Below are 18172 nucleotides of genomic sequence, written 5' to 3'. Positions count from 1 at the left end.
AAGGCCTAGAGTGATCAGGGCACTTGGCTCAGATGAAAAACGTCAAGGGGCATCAGAAAAAACTCCATAATGAAGGGGGGCCTGGGTGGCTCAGTCTGTTGGGCGTCTGACTCTCAATATCGGCTCAGGTTGTGATCTCACACGGTTGTGGGATGGAGCCCCGCGTTGTCAGGGCGGAGCCTGCTTAGGATTCTCTTTCTCTGCCTCTCCCCTACTTGTTCTTGGTCTCAAAATAAATGAACTTAAAAAAAAGAAGAAAACACCGTAATGACAATAAACAGTATCTTCCTGCAATATATCTAAAAATCAAAATTAATGCAAAAAATCCACGGTGCACAAAATGCCAACATGTTGTAAATCAATGCAGGGTCTAACCCTGAACTTGCACGATCCTGTCTCCCTGGCTTCACTCTAACCCCAGCCCTGGTTCCAATAAAACTTTATTTATGGAAACAGGCAGCTAGCTGGCAGGGCTGGAATTTGCTGATTTGGGTGTTTTAAATACTAAAATAATTGGATTAAAACGTTATGTATCTTGGCATCCTTCTAAATTTTGCACCCCAGCCAAGTGCCCCGTATACCTTACCCTAGTCCTGCTCCTGGACAACAGTGAAAGGATTGAGTTCGACACCGAGGGCCCCAATATTCATCCCTCCTGAAGCTCAGACAGATGCAAAGATTTCACCAGGGAAACGTATGGATGGTGGGGCTGGGATGTGAACTGTAGTCCCATGACAAGGCCCACCACCTGGCCATCACATCCTACTGTGCTCTGTCCTGGAATGTTGATTTCGATGAGCGTTGATTTTTTAAACCTTTATTCATGTATAATAAACACACAACGAAGCACATGTACCTGAAACGCTCACCTTGCTGAATTTTCACAAACTGAGCACACCTGTAAAACCAGCATGTGGGGATTCGATTCAAAGCCTATTTTACATTTCCAACAAAACAAACATATTAGTCCTGGGCCAGATTCCTAGGACTTGGGCGCAAGCAGGCGACTTGGGACCCTAAGGTCGGGGGACTGGACTGATCCAGAGTTTAGGGGCCCTGATAGAGACTGAGAAGGGAGAAACGGTGCCCATCTAGGGGGTGTGGTTGAAGAGGGGGCCCTGTGGTGCAGGAGAGGGCAGACAGAGACGGTCCCTGGAGACAACGTTCCCCCCACCCCCTTGGAGGAGGGCGAGGCCCACGCCGCTGGCCCAGGTAAGCCGGTAAGAATGCAGCAGTCGCCGAGCCGGGCGCGGGTGCGTCCCGGTGACTCAGCCCTTGCCAGGAAGGGGGAGTTCACTCTGCTCTCCAGAGCTCCCAGACCGCAGCCTGGTCCGGGCTGGCTCCCGGGGCGCCAGGCCAGGGCCCCGCAGCAGGCAGCCCGGCCCCGGGAGCGGGACCTTTCCTCCAGGCCCTCCCCCCCCTTCCGGTCGCAGCCACCTGGGGTCATCACAGGGACGCGGCCGCGGGTGGCGAGAGCGTGGCGAGCGAGCGCCGTGGGGCCACGGCAGTCCTGCCCCTGCCGCGACGGCGCCGCAGGGGCCTTCGAGCGGCGTAAGTAGCGACTGCGGGGGCTGGAGGAGGCCGAGGAGAGGCCCCGAGTCACTCACTCGGCTCCCGGTGTCCCAGCCCCCTGCTTCAAGCCCGGGCTGGAAGGCGGGATTAGGCGAACTGGCCTGGCGCCGCCACCTCCCTAATTGCTCACTGGCCGGCGTGGTGGGGCGCCCAGACTCGGCTCCGAGGCGGCCCGGGTCAAGTGTGGCCCAGACGCTGTCACCCCAGCGGCGGCCCCACCTGAGGATCATCCCACGGGCACGCCCAGCGGGCCGCAGGCTCCAAGCCCTCCCCCATTCTCGGGGACCTGGTCCCGGGGTCACGCTGAAGGTCCTCGCCCCCCACCCCCCACCTCGGGCTGTCTGATGGCGGCTCCTTCCTGTCCCCACGGCCCCGAGGAGGGACTCAGCTCGCGATTCCAGATATGCTGTCGGGCTGTCCCTGCCTGGAGGGGCCCCTTCTCTCTTTCCCGAACACCCGCAGTTTGGAAGGCCTCAGACTCCGGTCTGGAGCCAAAAGAAGGGCTCAACTCGGAGAACCTCTCTTTGACTCCAAAGTTGGTTTTCTGACACAAATTCCCACGCACAGCTGGCAGGGCCGGGGCAGGGGGCGGGGGTGGGGGGGTGCGGATTAGGGATGCTCGGGGCTGCTACCGGACGCGGGAGGCTAGATGGTCACTAACCGGATTTCCCGGAGGGACAGCTTCTGGCGGAGTGGGCACGAGGTCTGTGAGCCCCAGGCCCCAGGCGGAGGGGGTGGGCGAAGGGTGCCCGAGGGCCTTGATCACTCCCATCTTTGGGACAACGAGATTTGGGGCCACAATTATTCAGACCATTGGCTCGAGGTGGTTGTGGTCACAGCGGTTTCTCTCTCTCTGTCTCTCTCTCTCTCTCTGTCTCTCTCTCTCTCGTTCTCCTGATTTACCGAAAACTTTTGCAGAGTTTAGGGCAGGAGAAGGCGAGGGCGCGGCCCCTGGTGCGGCCCCTCGGGGCGCTGGGCCTGGGGGCGGGCGGAGATTTGGGGAGACTGGGGCCCAGCCCCGAAGTCGCGGAGGAAACGCGCGGAATCGGCTTCCTGTGGGGGCTCCGGCCGCGGCGCCCCGCGGACAGACGTGTCCGGCCCTGGCAGCGCCCGGCCCGGCGCGGGGAAGGGACGTGGGGGTGGGGGGGAGGGGGCGACGGGGAAGCCGGGGAGGGGGCGGGGAGAGGGTGGGCCTGGGAAGAGGGGAGGGGAGAGGCGAGCGGGGGAGGAGCGAGGGGGCTGGAGAGGGAGAAGGAAGAAGGAAGGGGGCGAGCGGCGCGAGCTGGCGCCGAAATGGGAGAAAGGAGCGAGTGAGAGGGGAGGGGGCGCGGGGCGAGCGGCGGGGAGCCGAGCGGCCCCTCGGCTGGGGCGCCCTCCGCAGGCGCGCATGGCAGCCTCCGCGCCGTGATCTCCGCCGGCTGAGCGAGTAGCGCGCAGCTTGCACGAGTAAGTTGGTCGGGGGACCGCGCTGGAAAGGGGGGAGGCGCGCGTCTGCGGCCCGATCACCCCCCCTGCGCGTTCCCCCTCCCCTGCTGGCGCTAGGGGAAGGTCGGCCTCGCCCGCTGAGCCCTGTTTTCTGCAGGTCCCGGGCCGATGTCCCAGGTGAGTGGCCAGCGCCCCCCTCACTGCGACGCGCCCCATGGAGCCCCCAGCGCAGCCCCGGGCCCAGGTAGGACCGCGGCTGAAGAGCGAGACTGGAAGGGAGCGGGGTGGGCGGCCAAGCCGGGGGAAGGAGGGGTGGGGGGGGTGGGGGAGTTGGTTGGGGGGATTTGTTAATTCTCATTCCTCCTCCGGGAGACGCGGGGAGACGGTTCCGGGGAGCTTGGGTGGAGGTGGGGGTGAGGAGACTGGGTATGGGGACTAGGTCCAAGGAGAGTAGAGGGCTGGGGTGATGGGGGCAGGGCCGAATGGAGACCGCGGCTGCGCCAAACTGGCTCCAATTACCCCCACTCCCAACACCAGGCGCGCGCGCGCGCGCACACACACACACACACACACACACACACACACACCCCGCGGTGTCTGTCCGTCTGGGACTTGTGTCCCAACCGTTTCTGCCCAGTGTGTAAATATTTATGGGGGCCTCAGGCTGGGGTTGGGGTGTCTGAGTCTTTCTCTCCTTCCCTTCCCCCACTCCAACGAGAGCCTAGCGCTTCCAGAAAACTTTTGTCCGCCGAAAGCTGCTGCAGGACCCGGCCCCTCCCCTCCTTGCCATCTTGTCTCCCTCGTCTTCCTCCCCACCCGGGCCTCGCCGCTCCCACCCTGCAGGCGCGCGCGTACACGCGTACACACACACACACACACACACACACACTCCAACCAAGTGCCCATAGCTGGAGTGAAATGCCCCTTCCCCCACCTCGCAGGGTCTGTAACCTCTCTGGGATTCTTGCGGGAGCCTCCCACCCCAGGAAGGCTTTGCGACTCCCAGAGAGATACGGGGTGGGAGCCCTGAGGCTGTGGCTCTCAGTCCATTCTCCTCATTGTGCGGATGTAAACTGAGGCTCACAGTGGCACGCGGGGCCCGGGAGAAGTGGGGATTTGTTGGGGGGCAGTGTGGCGGAGAACAAGAATCTAGGCCCAGATTTCAGGACTTCAGCTCTAGGTTAGTCTCATATTCTTTTGCCTTCCTCTCACCCACCCCCACTCTCCCTTTCTCCCCTCTTTGAGACCCTGAATAAAGAAGGTCTGGTCCTGGGTCTCTGACACCAACTCCCTGCGTAGCCTTGGACAATTTCCTTCCCGTCTCTGGCCTCAGTCTCCACCTCTGCCCATAGGGGCCTGTGTGCCTGTTGGAGAGGCTGTCACCTCCCCAGGTCTATCTGGTGCACACCCAGGGCCACCTCAGTGGGGCAAGGACAAGTGGGAGATGTCTGGCCACGGGCCAGCGCGAAGATGGGACTTATGTGCCTGCTGAGTATCCCCGCTAGCCCTCAGATTCTCTCTCCTCTTTGTGGGGCCCTTGGAGCAGAGACTTCTGGAGAATAAGCTCCTCCAAGAAGTGGACTCCTTCTTCAGCCTGGAGAGAGAGGTTGGGGCGAGGGCCAGGAAGGATCTTTCTCTGTGTCTGGGAACCTCTCTCCCTCTCGGCTTCTCTCACCCCTCCTCACTTTCTGGGCCTCTCCTCTTTCTCCCCCACCCTCTCTCTCCCGCCCTGTCTTCTTTCTCTGCTCATCTGTTTTCTCCGCTCTCTCCCCCACTACCTCCTTGCAAGATCAACTCTCCTGTGTGACCCATTCCGAGTGCTAGCAGGGAGCCGAGGGGGCTGGATGTGCTCAGGGAGGGTGGGCCACCTGGAGGGGTAAACTCTAGGCTGTAACTTAAGGCTCCCCCGACCCAGAGCCCCAGCGAGCCCCCTCCCCAGCCTGAGCTGGGCCAGACAATGTGGCTTTCATAACTCGAGGAGGCCTGGCTCTGCCGCCTTGGGAGAAAGAACCCTGCTGCCCAGGAAGCCCAAACCGCAGGAGACCCAGCCAAAACCCCACAGACGCCGAGACCAGAATCCCCCACACTCCCTGCCGAGGGCTGACAGAGCAGCAAGGCCAGAGCGCTGCCTCTGGGGGCCCTGCTGGCAGGACAGCCTCGGAGCAAGTTCCCCCCTCCCTCAGCCACCCAAGATGCAGACGGGGTGCAAGGGGACTCAGGGTAGCTCTGGCTGGGGCAAGTGGCCAAGCCCCCCACACCCTTGGCTCCCCCAGTACCTCCTCCCCACCCACCCCTGTGAGCCCCGGAGAGCCTGGCTCCCTTACCCGCGGCAGATTTCTGTCCAGCACTGGGGCGTCACATTCCTGCTTTTGGTTCTAAATTGAATTTCCTGGGGAATTGGAGCCTTCAGACCTAAAATAAAACCAACCCGACCCAGCCTAACTGGCCAGCTCAGGCTGTCTTCAGTCCTCAGCCTGGTGGCTGGGATTGGGACTGATGTGTCACAAGTGTGCATCCAGCGAGCTCACATTCTCGCCTTCTTGGAGTCTGGAGCCAAGTGCTACCCCTAATCCTCACCCCCTCATTCTCCCTCCTGCCCCTGACCTGGGGCATTCCAAATTCCAGGACTCAGTCCTCACCAATGGAATATTTGTCGAGTGCCCACTGGGGGTGCAGAGATGAACCGTGACACCACGGGAGCAAGCTGGGGAGGGCTGCAGTCTGTCTGGTCAAGGAGCTGTGACCTCACTGTGAGATATAAGTAACAACAGGTGTTAAATGGGTCCTAAGTTCTCAGGAGAGGGGCCACTCCAAGGAGGGACTATTGGCTTGAAGATCAAGGGAAGGCTTTCTAGAGAAAAGGGTGAAGCTGGAGCTGGGCCATGAAGGATAGGTTGGATTGGAGGAGTGGGAGAAGGGAGGGGTAGGGCCTTCCGGTCAAGAGGAGTGTGTAAGCAAGGGTGGATTGGTCAGAAGGCTCGGTGGTGACCTGAGACCATGGAGAGGTCCGGCTGCCTGGAAACAGAATCCCTGTCCATTCATCAGGCTGAAGATGTAGACTGAGGGGCCTTGAATGCCAGGCCAAGTAGAGACTGGGGTCCGAGGTTCCAGTCCCTACCCTCTGAGCAGAGAGATCCTGTCCCTCTCCAGAGATGGGCAGAAGTCCAAGGGGGAGCAGCCTGAATCCACTGCTCACAAGATAATGGAGAGGGCTGGGTTTGAGAGACCAGGCATTGGAGCTCCGGAACAAGGGCCCCAGAGTGAACCCATCCCACCGAAAGAAATTCCCCGTACTCTGCGGTCCAGGAGCACCCCTCACCTTGGAGGACAGCAGGAGGAAGGAGCCCCCAGGGCTCCTGCTGAAGTTGTGGGTCCCCCTACCTTCCCTCTTGGGCTTGCAGATTTAAACGGGACTTTTCCGCTCCCTTCTGGGAGGCCTTTCCAGAACTCAGGGCATTGGCTTGAACCCTATCCTGTGTCAGGGAAGAAAGTGTGTCAAGGCAGAGGGACTGCTGCCTTTCTATAGTTCCCTCTTGTGGATGGAGACCCTAGAGAGAGATGCAGGGCTGGGGCTTGGTCTCTTGGTTGAGCACTTGAGCTCCACCTCTCGTCTGACTTTTCTGCTCCATGGGCTTCTAGGGAAAGCTGTTTCCTGGTCCAGCACCTGGGCACTGGGCCATCTGGGTAGTATCTCGGTCATAGCTCAGGTCTCCCTGCCACTTCTTAATGCCTCCTCATTTTGCTTCCGTGTCTCTGGGCACTCAGCACGAGTTCCTTGTGCCCTCGGGGTCGCATCTGTTGGGTCCCCTCCTCACTCCAGGAGGCCTGTCCTCTGTGTTTCCAGGTCACGATGACTGGAGTGGATTGTCTTTCCTCCCTAATAACCTTCCAGGTCTGAGCCTTGCCCCAGAATGGCCCGTTTCCTCCAGGAGGGCCTCCTCGGAACTTGGGCTGGGCTGTCTAACTTCCTGTCTGCACTGGCCTCAAGGTCACCAGCCCCATAGGTGACCTACAAGGAGAGACCGCGAGAGAGTGGCGACACTAGGGGTGGAGGGCAGAAATGGGGACCAGTCTCCCTAACCCCGCTTTCTCACCTTTATCCCTTTCCAACCCTGGAGGGGGGCCAAGGGAGCTGCAGTCCTGGCTCCCTCTGTGGCAGAACGGATGGTGTCATCCCGGTGCACCCCAGTGACCTCAGGAGAAAGCCTGGGAAGCGACCACAAGGCCCCAGTTCTCTAGGCTCACCAGCCTCAACGCCACCAAATGACTGTGGCTTCCCTTGTTCACGATGTAACCGTTCACCCTGGGATGTTGGCTTCCCGCTGCTATTCTTGAAATGTCTTTTTCCCCTTCTTTGCTGATTATCCAAGACCCAGTGTGGTCATTGTCTTCTCCGGGAAATGTCCTAGAGACACAGCATGCACACTCACCCCTGGATGAGTGCCCATCTTCTGTGCTTCCACAGCCTAGCGTACCTCCTGCCCCCCAGTGTGTGTGACCGCCCCCCACCCCCCACAGAGAACTCCTGGGGCAGTGACCTGGTCTGTCTCATTTTGGTCTACCCAGCACTTGACGTATTGTAAGTCGCATTATAGCTGCTTAATAAATGTTAAACCAATGGCGGAGGGAGGGCAGAAGGAAGGAAGGAAGGAAAGGGAGGGAGAAAAGAAGGAAGGAAGGAAAGGGATGGAGGGATGGAGGGAAGAAGGAAGGAAGGAAGGAAGGGGAAGGGAGGAAAGGAGGGAGGGAAGAAGGAAGGAAGGAAGGAAGGAAGGAAGGAAGGAAAGGGAGGGAGGGAGGGAGGAAGGAGGGAAGGAAGGAAAGGGAGGGAGGAAGGAAGGAAGGAAGGAAGGAAGGAAGGAAGGAAGGAAAGGGAGGGAGGGAGGGAAGAAGGAAGGAAAGGAGGTAGGGAAGAAGGGAGAATGGAAGGATAGAAGGAAGGAGGGAGGATGGATGGAAGGAAGGAAGGAAGGAAGGAAAGAAAGGGAGGAAGGAAGGAAAGAAAGGGAGGAAGGAAGGAAAGGAGGGAGGGAAGGAGGAAGGAAGGAAGGGAGGAAGGGGAAGGAGGGAGGAAGGAAGGAAGGAAAGGGAGGGAGGGAGGAAGGAAAGCGAGGAAGGAAGGGAAGAGAGGGAGGGAAGAAGGAAGGAAGGAAAGAAGGAAGGAAGAAAGGAAGGAAAGGGAGAGAGGGAAGAAGGAAGGGAGGGAGGAAAGGAGGGAGAGAAGAAGGAAGAATGGAAGGATAGAAGGAAGGAAGGAAGGAAGGAAGGAAGGAAGGAAGGAAGGATAGAAGGAAGGAAGGAAAGGAAAGAAAGGGAGGGAGGAGAGGTTCATGAATGGCCCCCTACATGCCAGGGCACTGCTGAACATTTCATCTACTCTTTGAAACCCTGAGGGATAAGCACTAGGACCTGTCTTTACACACAAGGGAACACAAGTTCTGGTCACTTGCCCAAGCTGGTTACTGATAAAAGCCAGGGCTTGGGTCTTCCAGCTCCATGCTCAGGCCTTTTTCATGACACCGCATGGGAGGGACAGTGCTGGCTGTCAGGGCCATAGCACGGTGTCTCCAGGGCCAAAGGCTGGAACGGGTCAGGCTCCTCCCTTCCTGGGAGTTAGGACTCAAACCCTGAACCTCCATGTTCGTGCCAGCTTGGCCTTAGCCCCCAGGAGCCATGTCTGAGCTGTTGTCTAGACCAGGCTCAGGGCTAGGAGAGGTGCCATCTGGTAGGCATTGCTCCTCCCCGGGTGTCTCTGTGCTCACCTGCTCCTCTTGTCCCACCCGTATGATCTTCCAGAAGGCGTTTGACTCTGCTCTCGTTACCCCAGGTAGTGAGGGGGCGTTCACCGGGCCCAAAGAGTGGGTGGGGCTGGAGGGAACCCTCCCCCTGCCTCCCTGGAGCAGCCATGGCTGGTCTTTGTCTATCTCTCGGTCGCTCTGGGCGTGTCTCTCTCGGTCACTTTGTGTGGTGGGCACAGGCGGGTGTTGATCATTTACTCTCTGGGTTTCTGCCCTTTCTTTTCCTTCTCTGCCTGTGGCCCTCCTCTCCCTGTGCCCTTGTGGTCTCTGTGTCTCTCTGTGTCTCTTGTTTTTACGTCTCCCCTGCTTCCAACATGGCATGCAGTGGGGGGGGAGGGGGGGCGGGGAGCACCCTCTCTGAGCCCCTGTTACCCTGAATACACAACCGGTGGTCTGATGACAGGATCAGGCTGCACCTTGTACCCTGTAATTGCCCGCCTGGCTCCGGGGCCCCATGACCCCCGACTTCACCCTCCCGGCTCCCAGCTTACCCTCAGTCAGGCCTTCCCGCACCCCAGGGGTGGCACCGGCGGGGGGGGGGATTGGGAGTCCAGGCCCCTTTCTGCCGCCCTCCCCTACCTCCCATCCCCCTAATCCTCTTGCCCTGGGCCCAGGGGGCCCTAGTCTTGCCACCTCAGGAGCTGTGGGTTTGAAGGTTGCTCCATTTCTGCCTTCCGCCCACCCTGCACTGAGGGGCTGAGCTCCTCACTGTAATTACATGTGGCTGCGGTCCGCCTCTTCCCAGCCTCCTGGGCCGGCTCCCTGCCTCTCTTCCTGCCCGGCCCCTCCGCCTCAGGCCCGTCCTTCTCCTCACCCCCAGGTCTCTGATTCCTTCTCCTGCTCTCCTCCTCTCTATCTGACCGGGCTTCGCCCTATCTGTCACTCTCGCCCTTCCGGTAACCGTGTTCCCTTCTCTGTCGCCTCTGCCTCTGTCCCCATCCTTACCTGCCTCCCCCTCACTTTCTCTCTACTGAACCTCCCTCCTGTCCCAGGCTGTCTGTCATGGGGCTTCTGGGGGCTCCCTCTTTCGGTGCCCAAACCTGCCTTCTGATGCTGTCTCTCTCTCTCTCTACCTTTCATTGTCCCTTTGGTTCTTCCCCTGTCACTCTTTTTTTTTTTTTTTAATTTATTTTGAGAAAGAGAGAGAGAGTGAGTGTGGGGGAGGGGCAGAGAGACTCCCAAGCAGGCTCTGAACTGATGCAGGGCTCGAACCCCCAAACCACGAGATCATGACCTGAGCTGAAGTCATGAGCCCCCCACCGCCATCACTCTCGATGCCTGTCCCTACTCTCCATCACTGACCAGCTGTCTGTTCTCTCCTGCTCCGCGGTTCTGCCTCCTCTCCCCACTTCCCTTCATACTGCACATCGCCGGGGTGCCTGGGTGGCTCAGTCAGCTGAGCGTCCGCTTCCTGATTTCGGCTCAGGTCATGATCTTGCAGTCTGTGGGACTGAGCCCCGCATCGGGCTCCACACTGACAGAAAGGAGCCTGCTTGGGATTCCGGCTCCCTCTCTCTCTGCCCCTCCCCCACTCGTGCTCTCTGTCTCTCTCTCTCTCTCTCTCTCTCTCTGTCTCTCTCTCTCTCAAAATAAACAAATAAACATTAAAAAAAAAAAACACTGCACATCTCTGGCCCCTTTCCCTGACAACCACACGGACACATGTAAACACATGCACTCACGTGCACACACACACACACACACACACACACACACACACCCTTGATCACTCGTGGGTTTTGTTTTGGGAACTTTCTATTTTGGAGCCTGGCACTGTTGCCAGATAGGGTAAGGGCTGGGTAGCTGGTACAAAGAGACAGAGAATGAGGGCTCATGGCATTCTGGGCTGTGGGAAGGGGACCAGGGCTGGGCAGACAGGAGGGCACCAGGAAAATATACCTTCATCGTCTGATTTTTCTCTAGCCCAGACCCAACCCCTCCTGCCTGAGCTGGAGGTAGTAACAGGATCCACGCACCCTGTGGAGGCAGCGCTGGAGGAGGACTCCCTGGAAGAGGCGGCACCCCCCATGCCCCAAGGCAATGGCCCTGGGGCCCCTCAGGCCCTGGACAGCACTGACCTCGACGGCCCCACAGAAGCTGTGACACGTGAGTCCTAGGGAGCCAGGGGATGCGGGTGGCAACATGGAGGGGTCGCGCCAGGGAATCCGATTCATACGGGCTGGCGGAAACGCAGCCGTCGCCCGCGGGAGCCTAGCACAGGGCCAGGACCTTGAGGGGTGGGCGACGGAAAGGCCTGTGACGTGGTCACTGTCCTTTCTGTCTAGGAAAGAGACCGCCACAGACAAAATGACTGGTATAAGATCAGTTCACAAGGAGTGTGGACAGGCTCCAGGTGATATGGTTCAGGACAAGAGGGCGTGTGGCCGTATGAAAGGAAGAAGGGGGCTGGGGGTGCTGGGGGCAGGAAGCCAGAGCAGAGCCCCGCTGGATCCCACCCTTCCGGGCGTCAAGGGTGAAGAGGCAGGAGAGGAGCCCCCAGCTGCCCTGGGCAGAAGGGAGCCCACCCCCAGGCTTGGCTCGAGGAGGCCTCCGAGGAGGTCCTGGAGGGAAGGAATTCTTCCCCTTCGCTCTCAAGAGAGGGGGAGGGGCAGCCAGAGCCATTTGTATTTAATAATAAGATCCACAAAATCCGAAGACACATTTGCACTTTCCAACCTTCTCTCCCTAAAGGATCTCACGAGCTCTTCAAAGCAGCCTGTAGCGAGGCAGCAGGATAGCTCTTGCCAAGTCCATTTTACAGATGAGGAGACTGAGGCACACAGAACCACTCAGCCTGGACACAGCTGGGGAACTCGGGTCTCCCGGCCCAGTGCTCTCTCCTGTGCCTTCCTGCCCAGCTGGCAGGGCTCAGCAGGGAGCTGCCTTCAGCCAGGGCATCTGGGGCTAAGTTGGACTCCCTGGAAGTCGGGGTTACTAAATCCTGCTAGCGCACTGCCCTCAGCCTCCTCTAGACACACCCACCAGCAGAATCGAGAGAAAGAGGTCAGCGCCGTGGCCACAGAGGAGGGGGCCTGGATGGGAGTCGGACAGACACCTCTGTGTCTATGGGCCCGAGTGTTTGCTCTGTGACTCAGTCCCCACGGCCACCCCCACGGCTATGGCCACAGGCAAGCTCTGTGTCTGCCCGAACCTCCCAGGGCCCTCAGCTCACCACATACTCCCGCCCTCTGGTCACTGTGCCCATGTTTAGGCATCAGGGCAGGGGGCACGGAAGCTGGCCAAGGACTCGGGCCGGTCTCCCGCCACCACGGGGCCAAGAGGTGGGAGCAGGATGATTCAGGCCTGGCTGCTTCCCATGGCCTTACCCCTGTTTACCCAGATGCAGGCACCAGCCACACCTCAGGGCCAAAGGCTCCCAGCGTGGAGCTGCTCCAGAGCCCTGCTCCCATCCTCTCCTGACTTCCCACCTGGTCCTCGGCTCCTTTCTCACAGCCTCCGTCCCCTCCCCACTCCACTTCCTCGATGTGGAAACTTGGGCAGGTTTTACCCTCTCCACACCTCAGTTTTTTCATCTGTGAAATGGGGCCGGTAATAGTCGATCTGTCACAACTACGACACAGAAAGCTCTCGGCACGGTGCTGGTACCTCATCACAGCTCCACGCGTAAGCTACTAGTTCCGAGACTAGTGACGGTTGTGATGTAGCAGCCTATTCCCCAGTCCTCCGTCTCCCAGCCTCTGCTCCCTTCCTGCCTCTGCGTCCCGAGACCCAGCTCTTAGCCTCCAGGCCGGGCCCACCTCCGACATTTACTAGTTGTGGGACCTTGGACAAGTTACTGTACTCCTCTAGGACTCCGTTTCCTCCTCTGTGAAAGGTGGGTCCTGCCCTATGGAGATACCCAGAGGCTTTGGTGAGAGAATCAGCATGACAAGTGCTTAGAAGGGTGGAGGCGAGCAGTCAGTACTCCCTGACTGGATGTGACCGCCACCATTTCTTAGAAGGCCCAACCAGGGGACGCTTCCCCAGTCAGGGGACGCTCTGAGGCCACCTTCCCCTCTCCTCAGCCTGCCGGGACCCCAGTGTGTAGAGATGGAAGTGTCCCACACTTACACATTTACAGAGTCCTGCCCAGGGATCAGCAGCCCTGAGTGGCTGAGGGGTCCCAGAGCTCTGCTTCTCCCTCCCCTCCCCCAAACACACACACACACACACACACACACACACACACCTCCCCTCATCTCTTGTGAACAGAACCATGCCATCCAGGTGAGCAAACCTGAGGTGAGGAAAGGGACTGGGTGCTTTGGGGGGGATCCCCAGACCCAGCTTCCCTGTACCCCACTGATGAAGCTGAAGTTTGGTCCCTCAGCCTGAGATGGGGACTCAGAGAATTCCTGGCCTCGGGGGCCCCCTCCCCTCCCCCACCGCTGGCCTCTCTTCCCTTGTCACCCTTCTCAACCAGACCCCCAGGGCCCCACAGCAGACTCTGCCAGCCACCCCACAGAGGCGGACAGGGCAGGGGAGCCGAGGGGAAGAGAGGGGCTGTGAGGGCCCCTGGAGTCCAGGGCCAGGGCGTTCATCTCCAAACAGATGTTTCCAATAAATCACCCAGCACACGAAGGGCAAAAACAGCTGGGGGCTTGGCAGGGGCCGAGGTGAAGGTTAACTGCTTCGCTGCTGTCCTTCCTCACCCCAGCCAAACAGTCCTTACCCCTGACCACCATCCCTCTTGCCAAAACTCCAGGACTCCAAGGGCAGGAGAATGGAGTTCATGTGGGGTAAGAAGATGGGGTCCAGGGCTCTGAGTCCCTCCTCTTGCCTTGCACCTCTGTCTTTTCTGGAGGGAGCACTGGCCTGGGAGTCATGGGCCAGGTTCAACTCTGCTATTTCCTGGTGTGCCTCCGGGCACGTCAGTTCTGCTCTCTGGGCCTCAGTTTCCCCATCTGCAGAATACAAGGCCGGCTAGTTGGCCTGTGGTGTATCTAAGGACCGGGCCAGAGCTCTGGGAGGTTGTGGCCCCCCACCCCGGGGTCCCCCATTAACCTTTCTCATTATCTCTCTAGGCCAGCCTCAGGGGAACCCCTTGGGCTGCACCCCTCTAGTGGCGAATGGCTCAGGCCACCCCTCGGAGCTGGGCAGCACCAGGCGGGCGGGGAATGGTGCCCTGGGTGGCCCCAAGGCCCACCGGAAGTTGCAGACGCACCCGTCTCTCGCCAGCCAGGGCAGCAAGAAGGGCAAGAGCAGCACCAAATCTGCTGCCTCCCAGATCCCCCTCCAGGCGCAGGAAGGTAAGCACCCCATCCCACCTCTCCCTGGGAGAGGCCTCCGAAGGCATGATGCAGCAGCATTTTCACCAGGTTGCTCGTTAGAAGTTCAGTCTCAGCCCCACCCCAGGCCTACCGGCTCTGAACCTCTGGGTAGCGCCCAGGAGACTGGCCTGGGAATCTGGCCAACTACACCTGGTGGGTAAATCGAGGCACGGCTGCGTTCTCAAGACCAGCCCCTCCCCATCTCTGCTCACGGAGAGTTGCCGTAACAAGGAAGAAAACCATGTGGGCTGAGCCTGTGTAAGCCACCCCGTTTCTGGAAACACAGCTTCCCTCAAGGAATGGACCCTCTGTTTAGTGAGAGCAGGACACCCAGCAGAATAAAATGAGGCACCATCATCAGATACTCACATGGGGGTGCAGCGAGGACTGTGTGCTCCGGCAGGGGTGGGGGGGGGGCGCCGTGGTGCGGCGGGAAGTCAGAGAACCCAGATACGCCAGCCATCGTTCCTGCAATGCAGAGGGGCCTCTGCAGGGCCACCCTGGGCAGCCAGCTTTCCCGCCTCATGAGGCATCAGTTCAGCATGGGTGACGGCCCCCTGTAGCTCAGTGGTACTTGACCTTCACCCCAGAATTTTTAAGTGAGCCCTGTCCACTCCGGGGGACTCCGTCCGGCCTGGTCTTCTGCAAACAGGATTCAGTGTGCACATTTGCACGTAATGTGTTCACCAACTTTCCCATAGAACAGATTCTGCCCAACAGTCTTAATTATGAAGGGAGTGTTCGTTCATTTAAAATGTACTGCGCATCCGCTACGAGCCAGGCCCTGTGCTGGGTAACCAGTCCGTGGCCTCTAAAGCTCTCATGAGAAAGACAAACGGGTAATCACCATATGGGGTGATAAATACACTGACAAAGCCACACACTGGAGATTATGCAAACAACCCCAGGGGACCCCACACCAGCCCAGAAAGCTGGGGAGGACGAGTCTGGGCAGGCTCCCGAGGTGTCTGAGCAAGCTTTAAAGGGTGAGTAGGAGTATCTAGCCAGGAGGGGCATTAACACAGAAGTGAGAAATGGCTAGTTTGGCTAGATCATGGAAATTATGTAAGGAATGGGGAAAGGTGAGACTCCAAAAAGGCAGGGGCTCTGGGGGTGGGAGGCACCTGGTTAACTCTACCCTGGACCTAGACTTTATCTGGAAGGCAATAGGGAGCCATTGAAGGGTTTTAAACAAGGTAGTGACTTCCATCAGATCTGCATTTGAAGAGAACGCCCTCGTTCAGTTTGCAGGTAGTTGCAGGGGCTCTGAGCTGTCCCTCCACACAGTCCCTCCACACAGAAATGAGGCGAGAGAGTCAGATCTCCCGTGGTGTGAGACTCTCTGGAGGGGAGGCCAGGGGCCCACCTGCCGCGTGCCCAGCCCCTGGGAGGGATGCCAGCTCAGCATCCTGGCAGCACACTGAGTGGAACCAGCCTGCCTGGTTTGGGTTCCCAGCTCCACCGTTTCCCCGCTGGCTGCCCAAGGGTAGGCTCACGCGTTTTAATTAAGCTACCATTTACTTACCTCGGTGTCAGGCACCTTCTAGGGACTAGTAACATGCCAGTGACTACAGCGGACAAAGACGCCTGCCTTACATGTTAGTAGGAGGAGAAAGCTGTGCAGAGCCATGGAAGGTGATAAGTCCTGGGGGTAGGGAGGAGGCGAAGCAGGCCAGGGGCGGGGCTGAAGGAGCTGGGGTGCGGCCAGCAGGTCACAGAGATGGTGGTTGTGGAAAGCCACAGCAGAGTGATCCAGGGGGACAGAGTGTGGGAGGAGATCAGGTCACGTGGGACCGTGGGGGCCACTGTGAGATCTCTCTGAGCACAGGAGGGATGGACTCCACTGAGGTTTTGCAAGGGTCCCTCTGGGCTACTGTGTGGGGAGCGGGCGCAGGGAGGGGTAGTCAAAGGCGGGGAGTGGGGTGACCAGTGAGGGGGCTGTTGCAGTTGCCCTGGTGAGAGAGCAACAGAATGGCAGGATTCTGCTGGGTCTAGTTTGAAGTGACTTCTCTGTGCCTCAGTTTTTTCATCTGTAGAGTGGGGCTAAGAGTGGCCCCTTCTCATGGAATCCTTGCAAGTTTAAATGAGTTTCATTCATGCCCAACACTTAGAACAGTGCCTGGGACGGACTACCACTCGGTGCGTGTGTTAAATAAATGACTCAGGGTGTCGAAGAGCGGGCCTCGGGATCCAGACCGCCTGGGCTCAGACCCTGGCTCTGAAGCCAACGGGGCAGGTGCATGTAACTCTCTGTGCCTTGGGGTCATGCCCTGGAAAGAATCCCCATTTCTCTGAGCTGTGGGAGGGTAGGGGAGCGCTCGTGAGGCCCCTGTGGCTGGGTCCCTGGCCCCTTGGCGGTCTCACGGCCCTGTCCCCCCACCCGTGCCCGCAGACTGCTGCGTCCACTGCATCCTGTCCTGCCTGTTCTGCGAGTTCCTGACGCTGTGCAACATCGTCCTGGACTGCGCCACGTGCGGCTCCTGCAGCTCCGAGGACTCGTGCCTCTGCTGCTGCTGCTGTGGCTCCGGCGAGTGCGCCGACTGCGACCTGCCCTGCGACCTGGACTGCGGCATCGTGGACGCCTGCTGCGAGTCCGCCGACTGCCTGGAGATCTGCATGGAGTGCTGCGGCCTCTGCTTCTCCTCCTGACCGCCGCCGCCCCCGCAGGGTCCCTCGCGCCCCGCAACCCCGGGGGGCGGGGACGCGCGAGGCCACCTCCGCGGAGGCGGCGGGGGGGCGGGGCCGCTGCAGCGCCGCCTCCTCGCGGTTCCCGGGACCGACGGTGACCCCGGACACCCGGCGCGCGGGCTGGGGTGGGAGCCGCGCCTGGCCCCGCGGCCTGGGCTGCGGAACACTGTGAACGTGGGGCGCAGGGACGCGGGGGAGGCGGGGCCGGCGGGCGGTGCGCTCCTCTACCTCTCACCGCCCCTGACGCCCGCCTCCCGCCGCCCAGGCTCCGAGGACAGCAAAATGTGAAGTGAGACACCCCAGCCCGCCCTGGGCCAAGCCCCTCCCCAGTCTCCTTCCTGGGACCCGTGGGGGCCTGACCCCTGCGGTGACCCCCGAAGTCCCCCAGAGGGCAGGGCTGGGCCAGAAGGGACGGAACGACTGGAAGGGGTGAGAGGGAGGGAATGGAGGGAGGGTCTGTTCTATTTGTTGCTGTAAATAAAGTTATTTGTCCAGCTCAGATTTCCTCGGCTCTCGTGACTACTCACGAGTCCACAGACCCCGAGACTCCGAAGCAAACACCCACCTCCCCCCTCACACACACACACACACACACACACACACACAAAGCACCCAAATGGATGAGCCTTCCTTCTGGGGTCCCTTCTCTTCATGTTCCCTTCCCTCCTTCACGGTCCCCCGAAAGGCAGCAAGGGTACAGACTCCCCACCATTATTTCCCTCTTCCCATCAAAGGGAAGGGGGGAAGCCCAGGGAGGGAAGAGTTAACCCTTGGCATAGAATTAATTAACAACAGATGTGTTCGGGTTTTGATTAATTAATCTCCTGCTGACTCCTGCTTCTCGAAGCCCTTTCCGTGATGGCTCTGAGGCTTGGGTGCCGCCTGTGTCGGTGGCAGAGCAGTGTCCGGGGAGGGGTCGACTCAGGACGGTGCAGCCTGGGCTTGCCCCCCCGGCTGGCCCCGGAAAGCAAGCGTGGCTTGCATGGGGGTCACTCAGCCCAGCCTCCAGTCCCCTGATTGTCAGGGGGCCTGAAGAAGAAGAAAACTGGCAGGACTAGCAGAAGCCTGGGAGGCCCCATGGCCAGAGCCCTCCGTGTCTGCAGGCAGGACAGCACTGAGCACTGCAGGAGGGGGTTCCAACACTGGGGAGGCCTGGCTGGGCTGAGCCTTCCCTACCCCATCCCCGACCAGGAGAGAGTCAAGAGGGGCCCAGGGTGAGTGAGAGAGAGAACATCCCGTGGTTGGACTTGTACCATCTTGAGGAGAAGACAGAGCTGCAGAAGGCCTTGTAAACTTGAGAAATGGGTGGGCACCGCTTCCAGGAACAAAGGCTGGAATGGCCCAGAGGAATTCTGGAAGGAAGGAGCTCAGAAAAAGGGCCAGATGAAATCTCAACTCTCTTAAGGAGTGTCCTACGAA

The 18172-nt window shown here is 59.6% G+C and overlaps 1 protein-coding gene across 2 annotated transcripts; it reads left to right on the top strand.

Moving 5' to 3' along the window:
- Positions 1-3165: 3165 nt before the first annotated feature.
- Positions 3166-16714, top strand: MDFI (MyoD family inhibitor). Of its 2 annotated transcripts, XM_047101461.1 has the most exons (4): positions 3166-3241; positions 10719-10901; positions 13820-14044; positions 16458-16714. In XM_047101461.1, the coding sequence occupies exons 1-4, from the start codon at positions 3166-3168 to the stop codon at positions 16712-16714; spliced, it is 741 nt and encodes a 246-aa protein (XP_046957417.1). The 2 variants fall into 2 exon arrangements, with proteins under 2 accessions (XP_046957417.1, XP_046957418.1); XM_047101462.1 differs by lacking the exon at positions 10719-10901.
- Positions 16715-18172: the final 1458 nt, after the last annotated feature.

This window comes from Lynx rufus, unplaced genomic scaffold (genome assembly GCF_022079265.1).
Source record: "Lynx rufus isolate CCGP_SWC_20201006 ecotype Redwood Valley unplaced genomic scaffold, mLynRuf1.p SCAF_6, whole genome shotgun sequence".
Lineage (NCBI taxonomy): Eukaryota > Metazoa > Chordata > Mammalia > Carnivora > Felidae > Lynx > Lynx rufus.
The sequence above is the reverse complement of the archived record's forward strand: the minus strand, read 5'-3'. Positions and strand labels throughout refer to the sequence as shown.